General features: G+C 32.8%; 1 protein-coding gene across 1 annotated transcript in view; it reads left to right on the top strand.

Annotated features, from left to right (window-relative positions):
* Stk3 (serine/threonine kinase 3) overlaps positions 1 to 27,510 on the top strand; it is a 266,131-nt gene that overhangs the window by 148,770 nt on the left and 89,851 nt on the right. The window contains exon 9 of the mRNA XM_048801896.1: positions 24,275 to 24,467. Coding sequence (XP_048657853.1) covers positions 24,275 to 24,467 — 193 coding nt within the window. The remainder of the gene's footprint in view (positions 1 to 24,274; positions 24,468 to 27,510) is intronic.

Below are 27,510 nucleotides of genomic sequence, written 5' to 3'. Positions count from 1 at the left end.
AAGCTTAATTTTGCTGGTTATGGTATTCTTGGTTAGCATCCATTTTGTTCCAGAGCTTTATGTTTTGCATTTTCAAAATTATATGCGTTGGTGTGGGTCTGATGTAATTTTGTATATTTGGGGCCCTCTAAACTTCCTGTATTTGATTTTCCATTTAATTCTCTGAGTTCAGAAATTTTAGATATTATTGGAAAGATTGCCCATTCTTTTGGTTTGTATTTTATCTATCTTGATAAATCTTAAATTGTGTGTTTTCAGATTATCCTGTATTTCTTTGAAGTTCTGTTCATGGTCTCTAAACATGTTTTCTCCATAGTCAACTTTATTTTCAAGATTATATATTTTGTATTTGTTGCCTGAAACTATATTCTAACTGGTCTAGTCTGCTGATGATGCTTTCTGTTGAATTTTTTATTTGGTTTATTGATTATTTCATTTTGAGGATTTCTGCTTGATTTTGTTTCAGAATCTCTCTTTATTAAAGTCATCTTTCACTTCCTGCATTTTCTCTCTGATTTCACTCTTTATTATCATCCTTTACCTTGCTGATCAGTTTAATGATGAACTTTCTAAACTCTTTCTGATATTTGTTCCTCTGTGGTGTGAATGGATCCTGTTAATTGAAGTATTTTTGTTTGTTTGGGGTAGTTTGTTCCCTTGCTTTTCTATGTTATTTGCATGACTACCCATCCAGCATTATGGATCTGAGACAGTAGAGTTTCTACCCTGTAGACTTAATAGTGTTCCTGAAGGTTCCTAGTACTTCATGTTTTAGGGAGAGACAGATAATAACAACTAATGCAAACAATATACAGCACTAAACCAAATAGTTCTTGCTATGAAATCTACAGTGTTAATTGTCCCAATAAACAGAAATTATGTGATCAGTTATTATCCATAGTAGAAACAGTAAGTATGCAGAAGGGTTTAAATTTTTGAATGATGAACAGGGAGAGAACAGAAGTATGATGTGATGATTATGAGGGAGGAGGAGAGAAAAGAGAAATAAAAAATTAAAGGAAAAGTGAAAAAGGGAACAATAAATTTGGCTGGTAGCAGAAGAAAGAGAATCAAGGGGAACAGATAAGTTAGAGAAAAAAATGTATAAAATAAAAAATGCAAACAAAAATAAAAGAATAAAAAACAAAACTGGAATGTACTAATCAAAATCTCAACCCTCAAAATACTGAGACTTGAAAAATTACTGCCTGAAAATGCTACTGAACCCCAGTCTGCTTTGAATGTCCAGTATTAATTCCCAGCAAAGCCCCCCTCCCGCCCCCAACCAATGTTTTTCACCCACCTTGCTGATAAGCTACCTATCTGCTTTCTTGGGTTCAACCCATGGAGCAGCCAGGGATGCAGCTTTCTCTATTCCACCATCTTGTAATCCTTACAAGAGTAATTGTGTTTTATTTCTTATTCCATTCCCAAGTGACTCTTAGGCCCTTGGAAAATTCTCTAGTTCATTTTTACCATCTATAAATAGAATTATGAGAATATAATGATTTTATATGTATAATCTAAGCACTCATAACAGTGTTTTGCATATAGTATATTCAACATTTAGCTTTTGTTTCTATTAATGCTACTACTTATACTAACACTACTGATATTACAATAATATTTTGGCCAGTTTTTTTGTTTTTGTTTTGTTTAGTTTCTGCTTTGTTTGATGGTAATTGTTGTTGCTGTTTGTTTTGCTATCTAAAAACCACTAAAACAATGGCATTGAATTGATCAGGCATGAACAGAACATAGACTCAAAATTTCTTTTCGGGCTTTAAAAAACAAATTTAAGTGGCCAAATGTGTTTGAAAGAATTAGTGGGGATTTTAAAAAATGTATCTTTAAACTGTAAAAATAACTAAATAAATAAACAAAATTTATTTATTTCCATTCCTTTACTTCTTGAAAAGTAAATTAGATTTAGTAGGGAAATATTTATATATGTGATGAAATTATTGGCCATAAATTGAAATCCTTTAATAGAATTGATTGCTTGTTATTTCTCATTTTTTTTCTGTGTAATTAAGTCACACTTTAGAAAAAACCCTACTTGTTGTTTATATAGTAATGACTATATAAATACTTTTTACAAATATTATAATATATTATGATTACATGTATAATTGTATCATTTTCTTTTACTATTCTTGTTAGTTTTCTATGTATCTAGCAGTAATTTTTTCTAAAGTGGTATATTCCCAAACTCCCTGCAGGAGCTGTGAACTCTTTTGTGTAAACCCAAGTACAGATGATTTATTAGTATCATACTTTTTTCTTGACTCATTCCTTCTTTTGCTCTCTATCCTTCTCTAATCTGAACTGATTGCTCTTTTGGGGCACTGTACAGCTGTTATCCTTAGGTTTCCCTTCAACATTATTGTGAGAATTTCCTTTTTTCCTCCTCTGTAATTGATTTTCTCCTGTCTGGATTTTGTCTTCGACTTTCTTGTTTTACTTATGTATTTGTTGTACCATTATTTCCTAGTACTTTATTCAGACCTTGAGTACATGAATGTGTTTTTATTTTATCTTTACCCTTGATTGATTTATGTATAAAATTTTGGATTGGAAATAATGTTCCCTTCCAATTTTGAAGACCTGGCTCTTTCCCTGCAGCACTAATGATGATGGAAGGACAGATGCCTAATCCTTTGAATGTTTGGATCTTAATATTCTTCTTTCTATTTATAATATGCCTGTATGTACTTCTTTTTCAAATCATTATGTGGAGTACCTTTTAGCTTTTTCAACCTGGAATTACCTGTCAGTTCGGTGTAATTTTTTTCTTTTTCTTGATAATTTTTATTTGGTTGTTGAACCTCTCAGATTAATTTTTCAATGATCTTGGCTCTTCATGCCCCCTTTTCTGCCCCTGTTATTTTTGTCTTTGTGTTTTCTGGCAGGTCTCCCCAAGTTTATCTTCTATTTTTTTTAAAATTTTTCCATGGGGAGTGTTTAATTTCCAACATATCCTCCTCCTCCTCAATGTTATTACATTGTCATAATCATTCTGAATTTTCTTTTGCTCCCTGCCTTGTGTTTCTTGCCTTTATATTTACTTTGATCTCCAATTTTTACTTTAAGGGCTTTCTTCAGATGTTTAGCAATTATATTTGAGAGAAGGCCTAAAATTACCTTCTGGAAGGCCTAAAATTACCTTCTGGAAGTTATGTATGGAAGAACAGAACTTGTTGACTAATAAATCTTGCTCCAAAAGATGTTAAGGTTCACTGCTCTTGGCTTGAATTTGCTTTTAGTTCATGTGACTTCTCTGCTTGTAACCCTAAGTTTCAGGTGATTTTGGTCTATTGAGTTATCTACTATTTATATATTTATCTGCTTTCTAACTTTAAGAAATTTTTCCTAGCTTCTAGATTTTTGGACAACCTGTGTTTATTGCCCTCTATTCCCCTGTGCTGCTTGTCTTTATGGGTTTATCCTTAGAGTCCGTGTCTTCATTCTAGTTTTGAGAGTTCTTTTTTTTTTTTTTTTTAAAGAGGGATAGATATAAATCTTTGTGTTCTATTTTTTCATTTTAGTGGAAGTATTTGCCATTTGTCATTTCTTAGGTGTTTTAAGTTTTTAGATATTGAACTTGTATGTGATGATATTTCATATGATCTCTTTATATGTAGATCCATAAAAATATATTTCAATGATGAAAAATTCTTTGAGTACTCACAAATTAACAAAATTCAAAGAAAAATATAGTTTATCCAGTTTTGGTTTATTCTGTCAAGTTGTAAATCAGAGTGATTCAGGCAGGGAAGGGAACATTGCAAGAAATCAGGGCAATTAAGGCAACTTATAACAAAATTTATAGTTGATAGGAAGAGAAGTAAATATCTGTTTTTAAATCTGTAGTTCTTTTATAAAATATTATCTCTAGGTGGTGTAGTGTAAGGTACTGACTTGGACTGTTCCCTCCTTCCATTCCCTGAATAAGAACAGTTTTTAGAATAATGAGCCCTATCTTATTGATACTATGCTTGCCTTAACATCTGTATCTGTGAAGTCAAGATTGTTGCTTTGTGACCTCTTAACTTTCCATTTGCAACTCAACTTGATTACCTTTGGCCATGACGCTTGCTGTTTTGTTTTTTGAATTTGCTCAAGTTTGGGGAATTCATTTGTTTAATACCTGTTTTGTTATGGTACTGGGTATTGAGTGTCTTTTAGGATATGGCAGAAGGTTTTAGATGAATATTTTATTATCTTATTTGTTTTCAATGCATTTTCCCACATTCCTTTTTCCCTAATTTTGTTTATATTTCATTTTTTAAAATTTTCATAAATATTTCAAAAATGAAAGGGTTTTTTCCAGCATGGTGCAAGATCTGTGTTGCTAAGTTTTGCATCTGCATTACTTTTTAGCCCAGAGGACCTGTATTTTTTGGCAGATTTTATTGTAGCTATGTCTAGTCCAGACTCTGGATTAGTCCTTATCCAGTAAGTGGGCTATTATAACACAGAACACATTTGACGTTGGACCAATGAAATTTTTCTTTTCTTTCCTTTTTTTTAAGCTGTAGTTAGACACAATATCTTCATTTATTATTATTTTTTTTAAATATGGTACTGAGGACCAAACCCAGTACCTCACACATGTGAGGCGGGTTTCACCACTGAGCCACAGCCCCAGCCCACATGAAAAATTTTATAAAGCCAAATTTTGAGAAAATTCCAGAACTATGAAATTCACCATATTGAATTTCTATATTATAAGAGATAATTTATATTTGGTATTCAGTCTTAATATATGGATCAATTGTGTACCCTGCTTTTTTCATTCTGAATAAGTGCAATTTTCAGAGAGTTTATGGGTTATTCAATTTTCAGTTTAACATTTTCCAGATTTAATTTTCTTCTATATAGTTTAGCTCAAGAGATGAGGGAAAATTAGTGGCCTAAAATTAAATTGCCATTTCCATCAACTTTCAGTGTGACTTTTGAAAAGGAAACAGTATATAATAACCATTTCAAAATGTTGGTTTTTAAAATTTTAGTGCTGTACACCTGTGCCCTTGGTAACTATTATAAACAAACCTCCTTAAATATTTTTTATTCTAGAAAGATATGGAACTTATTGGAAAAGTGCCTTATGAATTTGATTTTTTTCATATTATGGAAAAAATGTTTTCACATTTTCTGATGGGAATACATCTTAACAAATTGACATGCTTTGATAGGTCCTAGGGTAATTGAATGGATATTTAAAGTTAAATTGCAAACAGATTTCTGTAGCAGGTTAATTCCAATATCAAAGTTTTTGTGTTAGTTTAAGTATTGCTAAGTGTGACAAACATCTTCGCTTTTTTTTTGGCAGGGAGGGAATGGGGAGCATTTTCCAGCAATGATATAAAATTGGTGCTGGGTCATCTGTATTGTATAGTAAGAAAGAATTTCTTTTCTGGAGCACATTCCCAAATCTTTACTGTGAGTTAATTAAATAACATATCTATATTTGTTCTTATTTACTATAAATGCCTGAATTGCCTATGGGAAATCTACCTTTTAAAGTATGTATATTAACCAGTTTGCTCTATCTATGCAATACAACTTCACAATTCATTAGTGTTACTAAGGAGCATTTATATTAGTATTGTCAATGATATTAAGCAAATCTACATGAGTTGTCCCTATCATATAAGTGTTTAAAATATCTTATGGAATATAGATGCCATTTTGAATATAGTGTTTACTTAAGTGAATTCCTTTTGTTAAAACAGGTACATCTTGAAATTTGCTAATCATTTTTAAAATATCTAACAAGAAATTGCAAAAAAATTCTGGTTAAATAATGGAATGAAGAGTTCTTGTGAATACAAAATTTGAATACATGAATCACTTAACATTGTGTTTTAATTACTTCTAGTGGAAAAATGATTCCTGGGGATTTGTGATATATAATGTGATATGATCTCATTGTACATTTGAACTACATGATGCCTTTTAGGGGGAAAAAAGACAACAATACTTTTTACTCTTAGAAATTTCTTATTTAATTGTTATAAACTGGAACCTAGGCATCAGAAATTTTGAAGAGCTCCCTAATTGATTGTAGTAAGGTTTGAATGAGACCTGTTGACCTATATACATCCTAGCATGGGGCCTAGTGATATGCCAGATATTCAGTAAATATTTGAGTTTAAAAGGAAGGATTGCATCAATTTTATTCTTTAAATGAACTTTTAAATTTTTGAATAGGTTCATATTTATAGAATAATTGCAAAATACTAGAGTTTCCATATATCTGACATTCATTTTTCCCCATTATTAACATATTAGTAAGATACATTTGTTCAGTTAATGAACTAACATTGACAGATTTAAACTGAAGTTCCTACTGTGTCCAGATTTACTTAGTTTTTACCTAATGTCCTTTTTCTATTTCAGAATTTATCTAGGATACCATACCTCACTTAGTCATCATCTCTCTATAGGCCTCTCTTTATTTATTTATTTGTTTGTTTGTTCTAATTAGTTTTACATGACAGCAGAATGCATTTAGATACATTATACACAAATGGAGCACAACTTTTCATTTCTCTGGTTGTACACTATGTAGAGTTACACCATTTGTGCAATTGTACATGTACCTAGGGTAATGATATTCATCTCATTCCACCACCTTTCTTACTCCCATGTCCCCTCCCCTCTCCCCCCACCTTTGCCCAATTCAAAGTTTCTCTGTTCATCCCATCCCCCCCATTATGGATCAGCATCCACTTATCAGAGAGAACATTCTGCATTTGGTCTTTTGGGATTGGCTTACTTCCCTTAGCATGATATTTTCCAACACCATCCATTTACCTGCAGACACCATAATTTTATTCTCTTTTAATGCTGAGTAATAGTTATATATATATATATATATATATATATATATATATATATATATATATATNAAAAAAAAAAAAAAAAAAAAAGAAAAGTTTCTGTCGGTATGATTTATCACTGTTAATGTTACCTGGTCACCTGGCTAAGGTAGTGATTTTCAGTTATTTTTATAGTAAAATTACTCTTTGCCCGTTCTATGCTGCTCTTTGGAAAAAAGTTATATAGGGAATGGAGACTCATGCTTTACTTTCTTGAGAGGATATGACAGAATAGCTATATAAATTATTTGGGGTTCTTCAATACAGGATATTTGTTCTCTCCATTTTTTAATTTAATCATTTGTATCAATGTTTATTCAAGGTTATTCACTTCATAATTTTGGATTATAATCCAGTACTACTTTATTTAATATTTTGTTTCAGATTTGGCCACTGGAATCTTTTTCAGTCAGTTCCTTTTCCCTATGATGTTACCCCCATCAGTGTGGGTTTTTGTTTTGTTTTAGGCCCATTTCTTACTACAAAATATTCTCAGGGTCATCTTGTATCTTTCCTGCCCCAGACCTAGAATATGGAGTTCTTTTTACTGGAGGATAGTATTGTAACAAAGACGGAACTCTGTGTTTGCTGCTGCTTTGAGTGGTGGTTGCCTCTGTGCCCTCTTAGTTAACAAAGCAAGGAGATATGTGTTGTGTATTAACCTGTGAATATATACAAATCATATTTTTTATATATATATATATATATATATATATATATATATATATTTATATTTATGTTTTTATATATATCCATCTGTATCTATATTAAGATAAATATGAGTTCATATTATGTCTCTGGCTCTTAATTCATTACCACATGGATCATTCTAGCTGTTACCCCTTGCTTGCTTACAACCTACCACTCCAGTATTGAGAAACCCAGCTCTCACCATCTATCATTATTCACTGAATTTTTCACTTCCAGTACACGTATAGTGGCTTCAGAATCATTATCCCATACTCTCATTGGAAACAACATTATCAAGTACAGTGCTTGTATATGGTTCCTTTTGTCTTTGGATAGACTTCATTCACTTACAGAATTACTTAGGTTATACCTTTTCTCCCCACACCATTCAGTGAAGTTTTTTTTTTTTTTTTTTTTTTTTTGTGTGTGTGTGTGTGTGTGTATTTTTTCCTACATTCTGTATTTCATTCTGGGATCCCCTGATGTCCTAAATGATTTTGTAAAAAATTGTTTATATCAGGGTCCACTCTTTGATGTAAATTTCTGTGGATTTTGACCAGTGTATGGTGGTTTATATTTATTACTATAGTATGAAACAGAAAGGTTTTGCCACCCTAAAAAAAAAAAAAAAGCCTATTCAGTGCTCTCCAACCCCTAAATTCTGTGAAACTGCTGATCTGTTTATAGTTTCTAGTTTTGCCTTTTCTGTAATATCATATAATTTGAGTCATATACTATGAAACATTTTCAGACTGGCTTCTTTTACTTAACATTGACAATTCATCCTTTTTGTGTGTGTGGTTTAATGCTTACTTTATCAATCACTAGGATTATGTTGCATGGGTGTATCACTCTTTATCCATTAGCCTATTGGAAGGACATCTTAGTTCCTTCCTAGTTTGAAGCAGTTATGTATAAAGCTGCTAAGAACATTTACAGTGTTGGCTTTTGTGTAGATCTAAGTTTTCAAGTCAGTTTGGTAAATACCTAGGACTGAAATGTGCTGGATCTTATAGTGTATTTAGCTTTGTAAGATACTGCCAGACTCTAAAGTTGTATCATTTTATATTCCCACTAGCTATTAACAAGAGTTTCTGTTAATGTATGCTAACAATTCATAGTGTTGGTTTTTCACATCTTAACCATTGTAATAGGTATTTAGTGGTATTTCCTTTTTTTAATTTGCAATTCCTTAATGATAAAAATGTTGGGCATTTTTTTCTGTGTTTATTTACTATTTATATATCTTCTGGTAAAGTGTCTGGTACTTTTCCCTATTTTTTAAATGATATTGTGTTGTTTGTTTTCGTATTTTAAGAGTTTTCTGTGTATTTTGGATATAAGATTTTTCCAAAATATGTGTTTTACCAGTATTTTCTTCCATTATGTATCTTGTCTTATTATCTTTTTAACACTGTCTCTTAGAAAGCAGATTTTAATCTTAATGTCACCTTATAAGCTTTTCTCCCATGGGTTATATTTTAGGTGTCTGTAAACTCAACACAAATTCAGATTACACAAGGTTTTTTGTTTTTTCCTGTTATTTTAAGTTCTGTGATACTTTTGGGGACAGCTTTGAAGTCTGTTTCTAGGTTGGTTTTTTTTTTGTTGTTGTTGTTGTTTGTTTGTTTTGGCATATGATTATCCACTTGTTCCAGTATGATTGTTTAAATACTGTTCTTTCTCCATTGAGTTGTCTCTGTCCATTTTTCAAAAATCAGACCACATTTTTGTGAGCTCTCTGAGCTCTTTTTTCTGTTCCATTGGTATGTTATTATTATATGATTGACATGCTTTTGCTAATATTATGCCATCTTGATTACTGTAGTGTTATACAGATTTTAAGATTGGATAATGTGAGTCTTCCAACTTTATTTTTCTTATTCAGTACATTTATATGTTGGCTGTAGTAGGCCTTTTCCCTTTCCATATAATCTTTAGGATCATTTTGTCAACATTTACAGATTAGCTTATTGGATTTTTATTGGATGGAATTGAATCTGTACATTAAGATAAAAGAAATGATGTCTTGACAATATTTAGTTTTCTTGTCCACTAACTTGTAATGACTCTCTATTTATATAATTTATTTCTTGCATCACATACATAGATTCTGTATTTTTATATGTTAGACCCAAATGTTCATGTTTTTTTCCTGATATTATCGAAAAGAGATTTTTAAAATTTTCTTATTCCAGTTGTTTATTGCCATCTGTGTCCTTGCCATACTCACATAAAGCTTCTAGGAGTGATCCCCCCCCCCACCCCGTGGTGTTGAGGATTGAACCCAGGTTCTTGCACATGCCAGGAGTTTTGTACCATCAGGAGTTTTTTGGGACATTTTTGGAAATTTTCTACAAAAATAATTATGTCATCTGCAAATAAGATATTTCTTTTTGCCAGTCTTTACACTGTTCATTTTATTATACTAATGGGTGTTCATTTTCTTTAATTCTTTAGTTATGTTTAATAATGTTTCTTTAATAATGTTTTATATGCTCCATACATTCCTTTTACTTTTCTTTCTCTTCTTTGTTTCTTCTGTTGTTGTTGTTGTTGAGATGAGATCTTTCTATATTGCCCAGGCTGGTCTTGATATCCTAGGCTCAAGTGATCCTCAGGCCTTCCTTACCCTGCCAAGTAGCTAGGACTACAGAGGTGTACCACCACATCCAACCCTGAGTGCATTTATTTTTCTGTTTCAGAGGATGTCTTCTTTCCATTAACAAATATTGATATAGAAGATAAGACGTGGTGTTTATTTGTAAGATATTGTTGGCTAGTGAATGAGACAACAAGTAAACTGATGACACTCCTAATGCAGTGTAACGAATAGAGTGATTGCAATTATACATAAAGAATAGGAATTGTTGTTTTATTACTTTTTGTTTTCTAACTTTTCACCTCTTCAAAGAAAAAGGCCCTTTTTCTGCTTGTATTGTCAGTCAGCCACATTATCCACTCTGGGGCCTTTCTCCTAAGTCTAAGAATGTATTTATCTTTTGACCATTGAAAAACTTTTTGGAAAAAGACAATAATTCATAACAGAATTTTTGAAAGAATAGTCAAAGCCTTTTTTTTTTTTCACTCTCCCCACACTCATCCCACCTCTGACATCGTAGCTTAAATATTCTCCAGCAATTCTGTCTTCATGGTGACTTTCTGGGTAAGATGAGAATACTTTAGCACCTATTTAATGGCTCATCCTAGTCATTTTGTGTAGCAGGAAGTTGGATATATAGATCTGAATCCCAAGAGAGAACTCAAGATATTAAGGAATCAGTGCTTTCTACAGTTGGCAGTTAAACAATGATTACATAGAGAGGATTGCTCAAAAAGTATTTAAAGAAAAGCCTATGTTGCTACTTTTGCTTGGACATATTAACCATTGCTTTCTCTGGAAAGAGGGAACCTTTCATGGTGCTCTTCTTGGCTCAGCTGGTCAATTTCTCCTGTATGTTCCAATGATTATACTTTGTTTAGTTCTATGAGGATGTTTATCTCATGGTATTTGTCTAGTTTCTCACTTTCTTCATTAAAGTCTATTTTTCTCAAGGGAAAAAGGTATATCTTAGTAGACTGACACACAGTATTTATTATGAATATATTTAATTGGTAAATACTGAAACTATAAATACATATATAAACTGCTTTATAATAGGTTTTACCTGAATTTTTTATTTCTTGTTTTTTTGGAAAGAACTACAGAATTATTGTCACAGAATGTACACGTTGAATATCCCAAATTAGAAAATCCGAAATCTTAAGTGCTATGAAAGCTGAAATCTTTTGAGCACTGACTTGACTCTAGAAGTAAAAAATTTCATGTCTGACCTCATGTGATGGGTTTCAGTGAAAATGCAGGGACACTAAAATATTGCAGAAAATCACAAAAAAAATATTGTTTGTAAAGAGTATATAAAACAATTGAATTTCATGTTAGACTTGTGTCTCCTAAGATATCTCATTATGTGTATGCAAGTATCCTAAAATCTGAAGGAATCTGAAACCCTTCTGATGACAAGCATTTCAGATAAGGAATACTCAACTTGTATGTACATTTAAAAGTTAATAAGGTATATAATTATACATGAGGTATATAATTGTAGCATTTACCAATTCTAAAGTCAATCATGTGATGAATATTTGGGTTGTGAGGGAGTGTATCATTTTTTGCTTAGCTTAACATTGTCTGTCCCCAAATTCCTTTTTTATCAGGAGTTTCAGTAATGTAAACTGCGTGTTAAAATTAATACTGTTATTTTAGTGTGTTTTTTGTGACTTGTATGTTTTTAAGGTTGATTTCTTCAAATCATTTAATAATATTATTTTTAAATTTATGCAAGCAAAAATTATTTTGTTGAATCTGTATTTTTAAAGTTTTTGTTTGCTCTTAAACACCATCATAAAGGAGCAGAAAAGAATGAAAAAAATTCTTTTCAGGAATAAGCTCTTAGATATATATATTTTTTATAGGAATGTGAGATACAGTCAGAAGTCTTTGTAGAAAAGCAATTTACAAGGCATTGATAAAGTAATATGAATATATATTTCCTGTCATATGCTTTTATTACTTTTGTGGCCTCAACAGCTGCTCATTGAGCTTCAGGTATTATGTGCAAGTCATTGTGGAAATTACCAAATTTATATGATTTTCATTGACCTTAAGAAACATAAATATCACTCTTATAAAATATAACTGCTTTTTAAAAAATATAATGATATGAAGGTAGTTAAAGTATTCTAAATATCTCAAATTTAAAAATATAAGTGGTCACCAATTTGGTTACAAAAAATATTAATATTAGTAAATATTTTGACCTGTTTTTATGAGCCTATTTGTCTAAATCTCCAGTTAATAGAATTTTAGTCTTTTGTCTTTGGTGCCCTCTTGTGGACTTTTAATGAACTGCTTGTAACAACATAATAACTTTTAAAGGTGTTACTCTTATTCTAAAATATTTGATTTACAGTCTCCTTTATATTTTGTTAATCTTTTGACATGCTTTTGGCTTGGAGAGAAAAAAAATTAAAAATTCATGGTTAAGGTTGCTTTTACCTCTTAATCTACTCTGTTGTACATCTGTGTTGTGCATAGGGAATGGAAGATAATATTTTGTTTGGAAATTTTTAGTATAATGCCAAGAACTTGTTCAGTCTTGCATCATGGTGCCTCTGAAGTCCTGCCCACACGCCTTCTCACCATTTAGGCTTGTTGTACTGATGAATAAGTCTTTTATGACTCTTGGAGATCCTAAATGCTTTGATGTAACTTTAAAACATGCTTGTGAACATGCAAAAAGTTAGGATCCATGAAATTTCTGTTTGTTAAGGACAGGTATGTCAAAGACAGCAGCTGTATAAGCTATTATGATGGTTTTGTAGTGAAATGGATGGACCACCTACTTATAGCAGTGAGAAGAAATTTCATTCTTTGTGCAGATTTTTAGATACTGAAAATCTTAGTCATTTTAAGTGGTTGAATAATTGTTTGTTACTTTTTGTGTGTGTGTGCCTGTCAGATATGGAAGTGGTGCTTGAGGGCAGCTCTGTGAAAGAGAACCTTTTTTTGTTTGTTTGTTTGTTTTCTCAGTAGTTCTTATCTCAGTTAGGTTGAACATGGTAATGATGAGACCGGATTTAACCAGTTGATCCTGCTCTGGATCATTTCACTGGTACAGAAAGAACAAACAGATACAACCTTATATATTATAACAAAGACAATGGAGTAAGTGCAATCCTTAACTGTATTTGGAAGTGAAATTTGCTCATAATTCTCTGTTGGGTCACTTAAGTAGTTTTATCTTGCTATAAGAAAGAATTAATAGGACTCTTCTATGATTGGAGACATTGAGGCAAATATGAAATAGAGTTCTTTAATTTTTTTGCCTTTTCTAACTCAAGTAATGATTAAAATGTACGTGTGTTATTCTTAAGTAATCACCAGCCACCAAATTCAGTTATGTACAGGGAGTGGAGTGAAAGATTTCTGCCATGGTTTTCCTGTTTTATGCTTATCTCCTTGAAGTTGCACTGCACATGCTTTGTTGACTTCTTCATTGACTCATTTGCCATAAATAGTTAGTTTTGTTTCCTTCATCATGCCCTGAAGTGGAGAAGTCCATTAAGGCATATTTTGGTTTTCAAAATAAGAGTCATCTATTTTGTTTTGTCTTAATTTATTTAAATCAGCATCTTTTAACAGCTTTCTCTTTAGAATATTTGGTCTCTTGGTCCAGAATATTGTAGCTATTTTCTATTATGTCTTACTGTTGGAAAGTTTCTAGAATATGTTGGGTTTTTTTCCCCCATGATTTCATTCAGATTTGACTTGGCATTTCAGTTGCTATAGGGCCCTTTTTTAGTATAGATTCTAATTAACCTGGAATCTGGATTTTAGTAACAGCTTTTTTGGGGGATGGGGGTCCCAGGGATTGAACCCAGGGGCACTCAACCACTGACACACATCTCTAGCTGTTTTTAAATATTTTATTTAGAGACAGGATCTCACCAAGTTGCCCAGGCTGGCTTTGAACTTGAGATCCTCCTGCCTCAGCCTCCCAAGCCACTGGGATTATAGGCATGTGTCATTATGCCCAGCTTTCAGTAATAGCTTTCTGATTCCAGACTCCATTTTTAGTCCTGTTCCTCACCAGTTCATCCTTTAATTTCCATAGTTCCTGTCACTTCTCTGCCAAGCAACTTATTTAGGTTTCTGCTGTTTAAAGCATTCTGTAAGCTATAGACCATCCCTTATTGCTTTTCATTCTAGCCAGAATATTTCTACTTTTGTGCCTCTCATCTGTTTTTGTACTATGATCCAGCTTTCTAAGGATCCTAACTTAATTCTAAGGGACAAGGGTGTCTTAATTCTCGTGTTCATTATTTTTGGCTCTTCTCAGTAGCATGTTTATTCACGTATTTGTCTTTGGGATTGTGAGCTTTTGTGTGTCTGTATTTTATCTCATAAAATAATGTCATCTCTAGTGTGAGGGTTCAATATAAATGAATTCCTCTAGGATGTATTTGCATTTGTTTGTATCAGTCATTTGTGGTGTTACCATACTGTTTTAGTCAGCTTTTTTGCTGCTGTGACTAAAGGACCCAACCAGCATGATTGTAGAGGAGGAAAAGTTTATTTAAGGGCTCATGGTTTCAGAGGTCTCAGTCCATAAGTGGCTGGTTCAAGGTGAGGCAGGATATGATGTGGAAGAGTGTGGCAGAGGGAACCAGTTCACATGGTAATTAGAAAGCAGAGAGTCCTCTTCCCAGATACAAATATATACTCAAAGCCACCCTCCAATTCCCACCTCCTCTAGTCACACCTTACCACTTCATTTACCACTCAGTTAATCCCTGTCATGCATTAAATCACTAATTGGGTTAAGACTCTTTTTTATTATTCATTTATATTTTTATTGATTTTTTAAAAAAATATAAAATGACAGCAGAATTACTTCCAAACTCATTCTATGAGGCCAATATCACCCTGATTCCAAAATCAGGAGAAGACACATCAAAAAAAGAAAGCTTCAGACCAATATCTCTAGTAAACATAGATACAAAAATTCTCAGTAAAATTCTGGCAAATTGAATACAAAAACATATCAAAAAGATTGAGCACCAAGATCAAGTGGGATTCATCCAAGGGATACAAGGTTGGTTCAACATACTGAAATCAATAAATGTAATTAATCACATCAATAGACTCAATAAGAATCACATGATCATCTTAATAAATACAGAAAAAGCATTTGACAAAATACAGCATCCCTTCATGTTCAAAACACTAGAAAAACTAGCGATAACAGGAACATATGTCAACATCATAAAGGCTATCTGTGCTAAGCCCCAGGCCAACACCATTCTAAATGGAGAAAAATTGAAGGCATTCCCTCTGAAAACTGGAACAAGACAGGGATGCCCTCTTTCACCACTTCTATTTAACATAGTTCTTGAAACACTAGCCAGAGCAATTAGATGAAAGAAATTAAAGGGGTATGTATAGGAAAAGAAGAACTTAAATTAGCACTATTTGCTGACAATATGATATCTAGAAGACCCAAAAAACTTCACCAGAAAACTTCTAGAACTAGTAAATGAATTCAGCAAAGTAGCAGGATATAAAATCAACACCCATAAATCAAAGGCTTTTCTGTACATCAGTGACAAATCCTCTGAGAGGGAAATGAGGAAAACCACCCCATTTACAATAGCCTCAAAAAAAAAAAAAAAAAAAAAACTTGGGAATCAACTTAATGAAAGAGGTGAAAGATCTATGCAACGAAAACTACAGAACCCTAAAGAAGGAATCAAAGAAGACCTTAGAAGATGGAAAAAGATCTACTTTGCTCTTGGATAGGCAGAATTGATATTATCAAAATGACCATACTACCAAAAACAGATTTAATGCAATTCTGATCAAAATCCGAATAGCATTCTTCATAGAAATAGAAAAAGCAATCATGAAATTCATCTGGAAAAATAAGAGACCCAGAATAGCTAAAGCAATCCTTAGCAGGAAGAGTGAAGCAGGTGGCATCACTATACCAGAACTTGAACTTAAACTATACTACAGAGCAATAGTAACAAAAACAGCATGATATTGGTACCAAAACAGTCTGGTAGACCAATAAATGGTACAGAATAGAGGACACAGAGATTAACCCACAAAACTACAATTATCTTTTATTAGACAAAGGTGCCAAGAACATGCATTGGAGAAAAGATAGCCTCTTAACAACGGTGCTGGGAAACTGGAAACCCATATGCAACAAAATGACATTAAACCCTTATCTCTCACCAGGCACAAAACTCAACTCAAAATGGGTTAAGACTCTTACAACCTAGCCATTTCTCCTCTGAACTTTCTTGCACTGTCTCACACGTGAGCTTTTGGGGGACACCTCACATCCAAACCATAACATGTACTGAGACTGCATTAAGTTAATTTCTGAATATGAAATTCCACAAACCAAGTGGGTAATGTGAAATTGAAAGCCAAACACATGGTTCTAAATTCTAAAGGATGGCTTCCTAACCCTCACCTTACCCTTAACTCAGGTGAGACTTGTCATGTCCTTTGCCTGTGGTTAAATTTTTCCTCATTTACCCTTCCACTAAGGATATAGAGCATTAAGATTCCTGACTTCCTGCAGTGGTTCTACTTTGAAGAAAACCCAAAGACCTCTTTTCCTCTTTATCCACCAAATTATAAACCTTATTAAACCAAAATCTTTTATTCTAATTATGACATGCCCCTAGGGGCAGCCTTAAGGTCAGATTTATCTTATTGACATGGCTGTATATATTCTGTGTACCTGGGGGGTCTCCCTTACTATCTTGAAAGCTCATTCGTGCATTTATGTTTTTACATTATTTGCTATTTCATTAGCATCTTCAAGAGGTATTAAAAATAAATCTTACACGCTTGTTTTACTCCTGAAGAACGTTTTTTTTCATGTTGAAGTAGAATTCATACTCATGAGCATTGTCCATCTGAATAAAAGTCATTATGATCTCTGCTATAAAAGTAATGCTGTAATGTCATGTGATTTTATTTGCAATAAAGGATTGTTTCAGATCCTTTGAGAAATAAAATTATTCAAATATTTGCAATTAGTCTATCTATATAACTAAGGAGAAAAGGAGCATCCTAAATATTTTAGTAGTGTTACAGATGACAAATCCTTTTTAAAATGTTTGAGTGAGTAGCCTTAAAATCATTCATTTGCTGAAGATTCACAGATTCCTTTAAGGTAGTAGGTATGGCAAATGTGAAGATTCCTAATGCAAGGTCTCTGATTATTTCTCAGCATAAATCTGTCTTAGCAGAGGGGTAGGATTTCCTAATAATGTTTTCAAATATTTGTATTCCATGTGGATTTTATGATTCATAAGCTGGATTATCATCAGTACTCTGTTTTGCATTCCTGGCACATGATGGCCACTGATTGAAAATGCTATTGTATTCCTTACTGAAACTGGCTGCTTTCTGCAGTGGGGAAGCATCTGTTTTGCAGACCTTTTTCTATAAAGTATCAACATGTTTTTCTTCTGCTTTTCTTCACCCGAGGAATAACAGACTACATATAAGTAAAATGTAATTTTGAAAAAAAATTATAAATAAATTTTCTGTTATAAAAATATAAAAGGTACCAAAATTTTAATAGTGCTCTAAAACATCAAGACTAAGTCTAGAATTAATAATTTCTTTAAAAAAATGTTGCTGAAACGTTTCTAACACCATCACCAAGTTATTAGTGTTTGAATTTTCTAATTTCATAATAAGTTAGTTCTCATTTCATTTGTACTACATTAATTATTGTTTAGGTGCCACCCTCTCATTAGTGAATTGAGTATCATGATTTTTCTATTGCTATTTTTGACTGTCAATTTGTAAATTGATTGGCATTCTTCTGCAAAGTGATTATGTGTATGAGAATAATCTGCAATAAGGACTATCCCTGCAATAAGGACCATCCAAACTTGATCAGTGTTTTTACAATTTATAGATCATCTGAGATAGTTGCATGAATTTAGAGGTACAAGCTTCATTATTCTTCATTGTTCTATCCATTCAGCTCTAACATAGGATTTTTAGCCTTCCTATAGGCTATTTCAGACCAACTAGGTGTTACATTTCCACTGGTCACAGCATTAAATCTTAAAAGAATAAGAGACAAAGAAAATGAAAAAAATAAAACAGAAGTAAATAAACAGCATTAATTTATCATCCCCCCCCCAAAAAAAGAAATAAGAGACAAATGACTCATACATATAAAAAATAGATTATTTTGGGAATAAACTGGTTGCAACCATGATAAAATGTTAAAGAAGTAAATTTTTAAAAGGAACTGATAGAAAATCAGCTTTTCCCTGTGTCCTCGGTGTAGTTAACTGGAAAGAATAAACCCCAACCTTTAAAAAAATTTAACTGACCACATGCAAATCAGTCTTTTTTGTATGTCATTTTCTTCATCTCAGTTTAGCAAAATGAAAGATGCTCTAGAAAACATGTGATATAAATTAGATTGGACTTGAAATGCTATTTATATTTAAAAGCCTTACATAATTGGAAGTATATCTTGAGTTTTACCATCAGAAAGACCTTTTTAGAATTCTTACTTCTCTATTTATTTCTTGTATGACCTTGGGCAAATTTGTAAACCTATTTGCACTTCAGGTTTATCATTAGTTTAAGAGAGATAATAATACCTCATGGGGTTAATAAGAGAATTAAATGGGAGTAGCCTATAAAAATGTAGAGCTTTACTGTAGTGCTTCTAATTTATTGATGGTATCTATGTTTATCATTATTAAATGATCAACCAAATAATTTTAGTTACTAGCAATCTCTTCCCAAAGTTTCTTCGATTGTCATTTTATGTTTATTGCAATTAGTTTAAATAAAATGGTATCACTAGAACTTCACATAACATTGTCCTTAGTTCTGTGTTTTGGGACTACCTCATTTTGAAAAACTTAACATTCATTCAATAAATACATAATGAGAATAATACTTTGAGTTGGCTATCAGGAATAACTTTTTAAAATATGGTTACTGCTCTTTACAGATTTTAGAGTCTAATGGGAAATTCAGACAAGTCAAGTATTTAGACAGTTACAGCATGAGGTAATAAGTGTATGATGAACCTAAGCACAAGATACCACAGGAATGTGGTGACATCTAATTCATTTGTGGGATATTGAGCTGAGAAACTATGTTTTTGTCATTTTGATATAAAAAGTAGTTGTAATATAAAATACTCCACCCAAATCTATGTTTATGTTTTATGTGTATGTTTACTAACTAGAAGAGAGAAGCTCAAAATATCCAAACCCAAAGTAATGATAAGGAGATGGAAACATTAATTACCCTGATTACCAGTACATGTTGTATGAAAGTATTGAAATATCACACCATGTTCCATAAATGTGTACACTTATTACATGTGGATCAAAAATTTTAAAAATGTTTAAGGAAAAAAGACAACTCAAGGGCAACCTTCTTTGTGAGGCCTTTTTCACTTTTTAAAGGCAGAATTAATGAATGTATTATTGGATTTTCCATTGTACTGTCAACACTTCTTATAGCACTTAAAAGATTATTCTGTAGTTTATTGTTCACATGCCAGAAGAATTCTCCTTGACTCAAACATAAAAAACAAAGTGAAACAAAACTGTCTTAACTTATCTTTGTATCTCCAATGCTTTGTTCACTACTTGAGATGTTACAAATGTATAATAAGTACTCATTGAATGTATTAGTAAGTTAAAATACAATTTAACTCATTCAATAAATAAATATTTGTCAAGTATCTATTGTGTACTAGGTATTTTAGCAGTGGGAATTCAAAATTTTAAAAAATTCTCTTGCCTTCATCAGAATTAAATTCTAGAGGTAAAGAAGGCAAGGTACAGACTGTGAAGAACACAAAAGAATAAAAGAACAGAGAATGATGGAGGCTTTAGTTTTAATTGAAAGTCACAGAAATTCTCACCAAGGATTTGACAGATAGAGACCTCAGTTAAATAAATTATCAAACTGTCTTATAAAAGAGCATTTCAGTCTGAGAGATCAGCCAGTTTAAAGACTCAAAGAGTATTTAATTGCATGATCAAGAAACAGTAAGGAGGCCAGCAACTGTACCTTGGTGAGCAAGAAGGAATGTGATAAGAGATGGGATTGGCAGATGTTACTAGGCCAGATCACATTTAGCCATGATAAAGATATTGAATTATATTCTTAATGTAATGAAAGGCCAAATGCAGAATTTGCACCAAGAGAATAATATGATGAGATTTATATTTCAGAAGGCTCAATCTGTCTGTTGTATGTGAGGCTAAGAAAGGCAAGAATGGAAATGGTGAAAACAGGAGGCTATTCTAATAATAGTCCAAATGAGTGAAGATGGTGGCCTGGACTAGGATGGACTGAATAATTTGTATGGGACTCTGAGAATAGGAGCTGTTAACATTGTAAGCCAGCATCACTAACCGAAGCATTTAAGCAGATAAAAATTTAAATGTAAGTAAAGTACACGTATGTGGTGGAATAATAGGTTAAGAAATTAAAGAACTTTTTTCTTCATTCCAGCACTGCTTTTAAGCATATGTGACTTTAGAGAAGTCTCTTACTTTCTGTGACCCTTAGTTTTTTCAAATATGAAATGAGAGGTAGAACTAACTTTTTTCCAACTAGAAAGATTTTTTAAAAAATAAAAGTATATTGAATGGTCACTGTTTGAATACAGAATGAAACACTTCAGTGGATTGAGAAGTATTATAAGACATTATTGTTCATATGATACTTATATTTGTAAAACATTTTATAAAACAAGAGATCATAAATTTAAATGCAAAAGTATGTGATGCATGTTGTAAGTTCTGCAGAAGTTTGGAGAAGAAGAAAACTAGCAAAAACTGGATTAGTCATAGAGGTAATAGATACATGATACGTAGGTTTTCTTAAGTGTTTAGAGGGAAGGACATTTTGGGTAAAGAGGACATGAGCAAAGAGGAAATCTTAATGAACATAGCATGACATGGATTATGATATAGGAAAATTCAGTCAAGTTCAGCCTGCTTGAATGTGGGGATATATGAATAGTGGAAAAATAGTGAGGAAGAATGAGATAAAAACAGAGAACATTAAAACCTAGGCAGAAATATTTAGCTTTACTGTGGGCAAGGACTGGGAGTCATTATAGATTCTTCAGTAGGAGAATATTGTGATACAAATATTCAGGAAAGATTTGTGTAGTGATGTGTACTTTGAGGACAGTTTGAAAGTACTTTTTTCCAGGTAGTATACAGACATTTTGCATACCTTTTTTCATTTAGTCATCATAACACCAATGGAAGAATCTAAAGATCAGAGAATTTAAATAGTTTGTCAAAAGGTCTGATGTCTAGCAAGTGATTTGAGATGAGATTTGAACTAACAATCTGCCTGATTGTAGAAGGTTAGATAGAAGAGTCTTCAGTCAGGAGGTATCACCTGTAGTAACCCAGGTATAAGACAATGATGCATATACCACCTGTCATGGGAATGGAAGAGGAGATGAATGAAAGAGAACATATTAACTATATAGAGGAGTAAAACAGAATGAATAAAAGAATATATTGAAGTATTTCTTTTGTGAAGCTAGTGAAAATTACTGTGTTTTGTGGTGGTAACTGTTAGGAACTGAGGCAGACAGAAAGGAGTAGAGCAATGGAAGGAATAATATTCAATTTGAGAATGTGGTGGAGATATTTTTTTAAACTCCACATATTTATTACTGAACCAACCAAAACCAGTACTATAGAACTTTCATAACTAAAAAGGATCAAATCTGCAGTTAAATATGCCCACTACCCAGTGGTGACATTTTTCAGCTTGATGTAATGAGATGATCATAACCCAGATGCAGCATAGATATGTGTGCCATTTCATGGTATGATTCTTTTAAATATATATTTTTTAGTTGTAGTTGGACATAATACCTTTATTTTATTTATTTTAATGCGGTGCTGAGGATTGAACCCAGCATCTCGAACGTATTAGGTGAGTGCTCTACTGCTGAGCCACAACCCCAGCCCCACATGGTATGATTCTTCGTAGACTCAGCTTGGTTCTCCTCCTGTGTCTCCTCTTTCATTCAAATTCATTGGAAATAGGACAATTTTGCTTTTTTTCTTGGACAGAAATCACTTAATCCTGAAAGTCTTGTGAGAGGATATGGTAAGGAACAGAATCAAGCACATGTACCACAATGGCTAAGAAAAGGCAAAGAGTGGAATTGAGTTTTAGATGTCAATCTGATAAGAGGTTAATATCTAGAATGCATAATTTCAAAATTCCAGAATGTATAACAACTCTACAATGACAAAAACCAAAACTTTATTTGAAAATAATGGGCAAAGGACTTGGTAAACATTTTTCTAAAGAAAATATACAAATGACTACTAAGTATGTGAAAGATAACTCAGTATCACTGCACATTAAGAAAATACGAATCAAATCACAGCAAGATTTCACTTCATATTCATTAAGATAGCTGTTATTTTTAAAAATGAAAAAGAATGTGTTGGCAAGGATGTAAAGAAATTGGAAATCTAGTATTATGGCTTAGTCAAAGTGTCCCCCAGAAGTTCATGTGTGAGATAATGCAAGAAAGTTTAGAAGTAAAATGATTGGTTTATGAGAATTTTAATCCAATCAATGCATTAATTCCCTAGTAGGGATTAATTGGGTTGTAACTGTAGACACGTAGTGTGTGGATGGAAAAGGTGAGTCATTGCGAGGTGGTGTGCCTTTGGGGTACATATTTTGTCCCTGGTGAGCAAGAGTTCTCTCTTCTTCCTGGTGTCATATCCTAAGGTACTTTCTTCTGCCATACCCTTGCATCTTGATGTTCTGCCTCATTTTGTGTCCAAAGCAATGAAATTGGTCATCTATGAACTGAGACCTCTGAAACTGAACCTCAAATAAACTTTTCCTTGTTTTTGTCAGGTCTTTGGTCATAGTAGCAAAAAAAGCTGACAAAAAACACTTAGGCATCACTGGTGGAAATGTAAAATGGTATAGGTACTGTGGAAAACAATTTGGTGATTCCTCAAAAAATGAAACAGAGTTACTAAGCAGTCTATCTGAAAGCAGGGACTCAAACAGATATTTGTACACCAGAGTTTGTTACAACATTATTCACAATAGCCAAAAGTTATAAACAAACCAAATATCCATCGACAAATGAAAGGGAAAATAAAATGTTTAAAGTACATACAATGGTATATTATTCAGTCTTAAAATAGAGCGAAGTTCTAACACATGGTACTACATGGATTAATCTTGATATCCATATACTAAGTGAAATTAGCCTGACACAAAAGAGTATATATATTGTATGATTCTACTTGTTTGAGGTATATAGAAAAGGCAAATTCATAGGGAAAGAAAGTATGGTACCAGGCATTGGGGAAAGTAGGGAATGAGGAATTATTGTTTATTGGGTACATACACAATTTCTAAATGAGATGAAGAAGAAGTTCTGGAAATGTGTAGTGGTGATGGTTATACAACATTGAGAATGTACTTAATGCCACCGAACTAGACATTTAAAGATCTGTAAAATGGTATATTTTATATGTATATTTTACCACAATTTAAGAGAAAAAGCTAATGGCTATTGTAGAAGTTGTAAACTTTATTATGCTTATTAGAAAAGAAGGTGCCAACATGTTTAATCTTAAAGGTGTTCTCTTTTGTATGCTTATTTACTTTGTCACCTTTTTTATGTATTTGTTGATGATTTACCTATCTTAATTCTTATTTCAAAAGCATCTAACAGTCTTCTGTTTCATAAAACAGTTTTTGTTGTTTAAGGTTTTTGTTTTGTTTTTCTTTATTTGAGTCAGGGTCTCACTAAGTTGCTGAGGCTGGCCTCAAACTTGTGATCCTTCTGTCTCAGCATCCTAAGAGTCACTGGGATTATAGGGGTATGCACCTGGTTTTCCTTGAGTTTTAATTACTGAAAACCTTAGATTATTTTTCATACTTTTAAATAACATTTGTGTATGTTTACCTTAAGATTAATTGTAATAGTAGTATTTTTATCATTAGTAAAGATGTAATATATGTGTACTCTTGTTAAGAATTAAGAAATGCAGCTGTTTTAGAGAAGTCTTTCTTCACTATGGTGATTTGCTTGCAGGATGAAGATGAGCTGGATTCCCACACCATGGTGAAGACTAGTTCAGAAAGTGTGGGCACAATGCGGGCTACGAGCACAATGAGTGAAGGAGCCCAGACCATGATTGAACATAACAGTACGATGTTAGAGTCTGACCTGGGGACCATGGTTATAAACAGTGAGGACGAGGAAGAAGAAGATGGAACTATGAAAAGTATGTGGCTTTTCCCATTGAATATTAGTTTTCTCTTTTGAAAGTGTTCAAGGAACCAGGGTAGTTCTGTATTAATTTTTAGAGCCAGATATGGAAAATTTTGTTTCTTGATTTTCACAGTTTAAAAAAAAGAATTTTTTTATTTTAATATAGCACAAAGGAATGCATTTTTAACTTAGGATTATCAAATTTTTTTTCTGTTGAAAGTTGCTAGCCATAATTTGATTTGTATTCTAGAAAAAAAGAAGATAGTGTTCCTAACATTTACTTTTCCAATTAAAAAAAGTAAACCTAAAATTCTGTTCCAATAAGTACAGCATAATATTATTTCATCTTGTCTAAATTAGCAGTTAAGCCCCAGAGACGGGAGTACTATAGAAAGAAATGAGAGATGAAGTAAGAAAATAAGAAACACTAGCAAGAAGTATCAGGAGACAGGGGTGCTCATAGAGAAAGTTCCATTCCATGCATATTTACTGCTGCTTATCATTTGTGTTTGAGGCGCAATGCCAAGGGTACTGCAGGGGCTGAAACGCTGGTTAAATCGTTCTCTCTGACCTCTGTCGCTTACAGAATGATAAAGATAGGGGATCTTCCATGGACTAGCATTTCTTTCTTAAAATAAGTTTTAAAAAAAGTTTTTGAAGATACTACAGTTAGTGCAGGCAGAACATTGTGATTTCACAGTGATAGGTAGAAACAGATAATTATCTCTTCATCTCTCCTGACCTTTTTCTTCTTTTCCTCCTGCTACCCTCGTCCTATGTGGTTAATGTTGAAGTCTAAGCACTAGATGTTTTCTTCTATACAGCTTTGCTTCTAAATGGTAGGAAAGCAGGATTACATGATTGCTGCCATCATAGAGCCTAGAAAGTTATAAATAATCAGATGGAACTGCAAAATGAATATTGGAATTTCCTCTCTTGACATTTTTATTTTCTTTTTGCCCACCCCTTTCTCTTTGCTACTGCCTCTACGTTGCTGTTACCTCTCTGAGGTCCTGCCTCATAGCTTTAAGTTATTAGCCTCACTCTGCTGCTTTCTTCACATTGTGATTGCATACTTTGAAGGGGAAAATCATGAAGCATGAAATGCAAACAGATTGTTAATCCTAGAAGAATGGTGAAGTTTATAAATTTTCTATCTCCTACCACTTGTGGATCTACTACTTTGCCCTGGAAAACAGCCTAAATCTTTGATTTTCCAAAATTTCTAGCTGGTCTTCTGAATAGAACAGACCTTCTGCATCCATAACATATCAAACTCAAATGCATAAAGATGTACTTGTGGCCTCCAAAGCCATTGGTGTTTGGGTACAAGTCATATGTCCTGTAGATCAAAAATACCCTTTGTTAAGGTAGTTAACATATTTCCCATCAGCATACAGCATACTTTTCTGCAACTGATAAAATTCTTTCAATCAAAACACAGGATTTTTAGCATATAAGTTAGAAGATCTGGAGTGCTTTATTATATCTAATGAACTCCAGAGCTTCCTAAAAAACTATATGAACAGCTTTCATGTAGTTGTAGTTCAACATCAGCATATGTACAGTGGATAAAAAATGAGTCTTCATGGAATCTCATTTATGTTAAGTTATTATATTTCAAGAAAATAGTGATGATGATTTGTCAAGCATCATACTTTAAAATCACACCACAGATTTCCACAAAATTAATGTTGTGATGTGTAGCTATGACAACTACAGAAATCAACATATTATAATTTGATGATAATACATAGGTGTGACTTTTGTCACATAAAGATTTTATTGAAAGCCCATTTTTAAGTTGAGCAGATACTGTTTTATGCAGCTGCAGTTGTTTTATATGCCTCAGCAAGTTTTAAATCCCTGGGCCAACTATCTGTATTTTGTATTTCTATAGATAAGACATCATTCCATGGTGTGGGATTTTTGATGTTCTCCAAAATCAAATCAAGTGATACTAGACTAACCCCTAGTGTTGTCATACTGTAGTATAGCAAGAGTAACAAATGCGGGGTGAGGTTGTGACTCAGTGGCAGAGCCCTTGCCTCGCACATATGAGGCACTGAGTTTGATCCTCAGCACCACATAAAATAAATAAATAAACAAAATATAACTAAAAATTTTTTCTAAAAAAAGAGTAACAAGTGTGTCCTTGAAGAAAAATTTATTTAATCAGAAATCACATAACTACTTTAGTTTTATTTTTATTCATGATGTAAATATTTCTTAAAGCTTTAATTAGTTGATATGAGATCTCAGCTTATGTCACATCAATCAAAGCAACAATAAATAAACAAATAAATAAAAAAGGCGTTTACCCTGCAATTATGTCCCAAGAATTCCAGACCTGTTTTCAGCAGTGATGACTTTGTTTTTCCCTCCTACTCCCACTCTTCTGTTCATTACCCTTTGGAATGCCTAGGCATCAGCTTGGAAACCGAGGTCTTTTACCATGTGGCATTACCAATATTTACACATGGATCTTTACTTCTTCCTTGTATATTATGTTCTACCCTATTGGCCCATGCCAGTTGGAATTCTGAATGACTGATGCTAAGATATAAGCACGTTGGTTGTCATTTAAGGAAGTCAACTCTCAGAGCTTCTTATCCCAAAAGATTTCATTAGCATCAAGTCAAGAATCTGTTATTAGCAAAATGATGGGATAATGGAAATTATTTCATTGTGGTGATTCTGGGAGAGTAGTTGCTTCAGCAAAGAGAAGTCTGTGGCCTTTTGCCTTGTAGCTCTGTCTTTATGGAGGACGTAAAGTTGCCCTGAAGGGAAACTCTACCTTGTTGATATGTGAGAAAGAGCTATACTCTTTACCCAAGTTTGTGTATGTGTGTGTGTGTGTTGTTGTTGTTGTTGTTTCCCCGAACAGATGGTAAGTATTGTCCTTGTCAGAATGCCATCCAAATGTTCTTTGCCACATAAGAATAGATGTCCTTGGAATATTGGTTTCATTGGTGAATAGTAATTACATTATAGTCAGAGTCAATCTTTCTCTTTTCGGTACTGTCTTATAGTAGCATTAAAGATGTAAAGCTTTC

Source organism: Marmota marmota, unplaced genomic scaffold, assembly GCF_001458135.2.
Source record: "Marmota marmota marmota unplaced genomic scaffold, marMar, whole genome shotgun sequence".
Lineage (NCBI taxonomy): Eukaryota > Metazoa > Chordata > Mammalia > Rodentia > Sciuridae > Marmota > Marmota marmota.
Note: the sequence above shows the minus strand (reverse complement) of the source record. Positions and strands in the feature narration are given on the sequence as shown.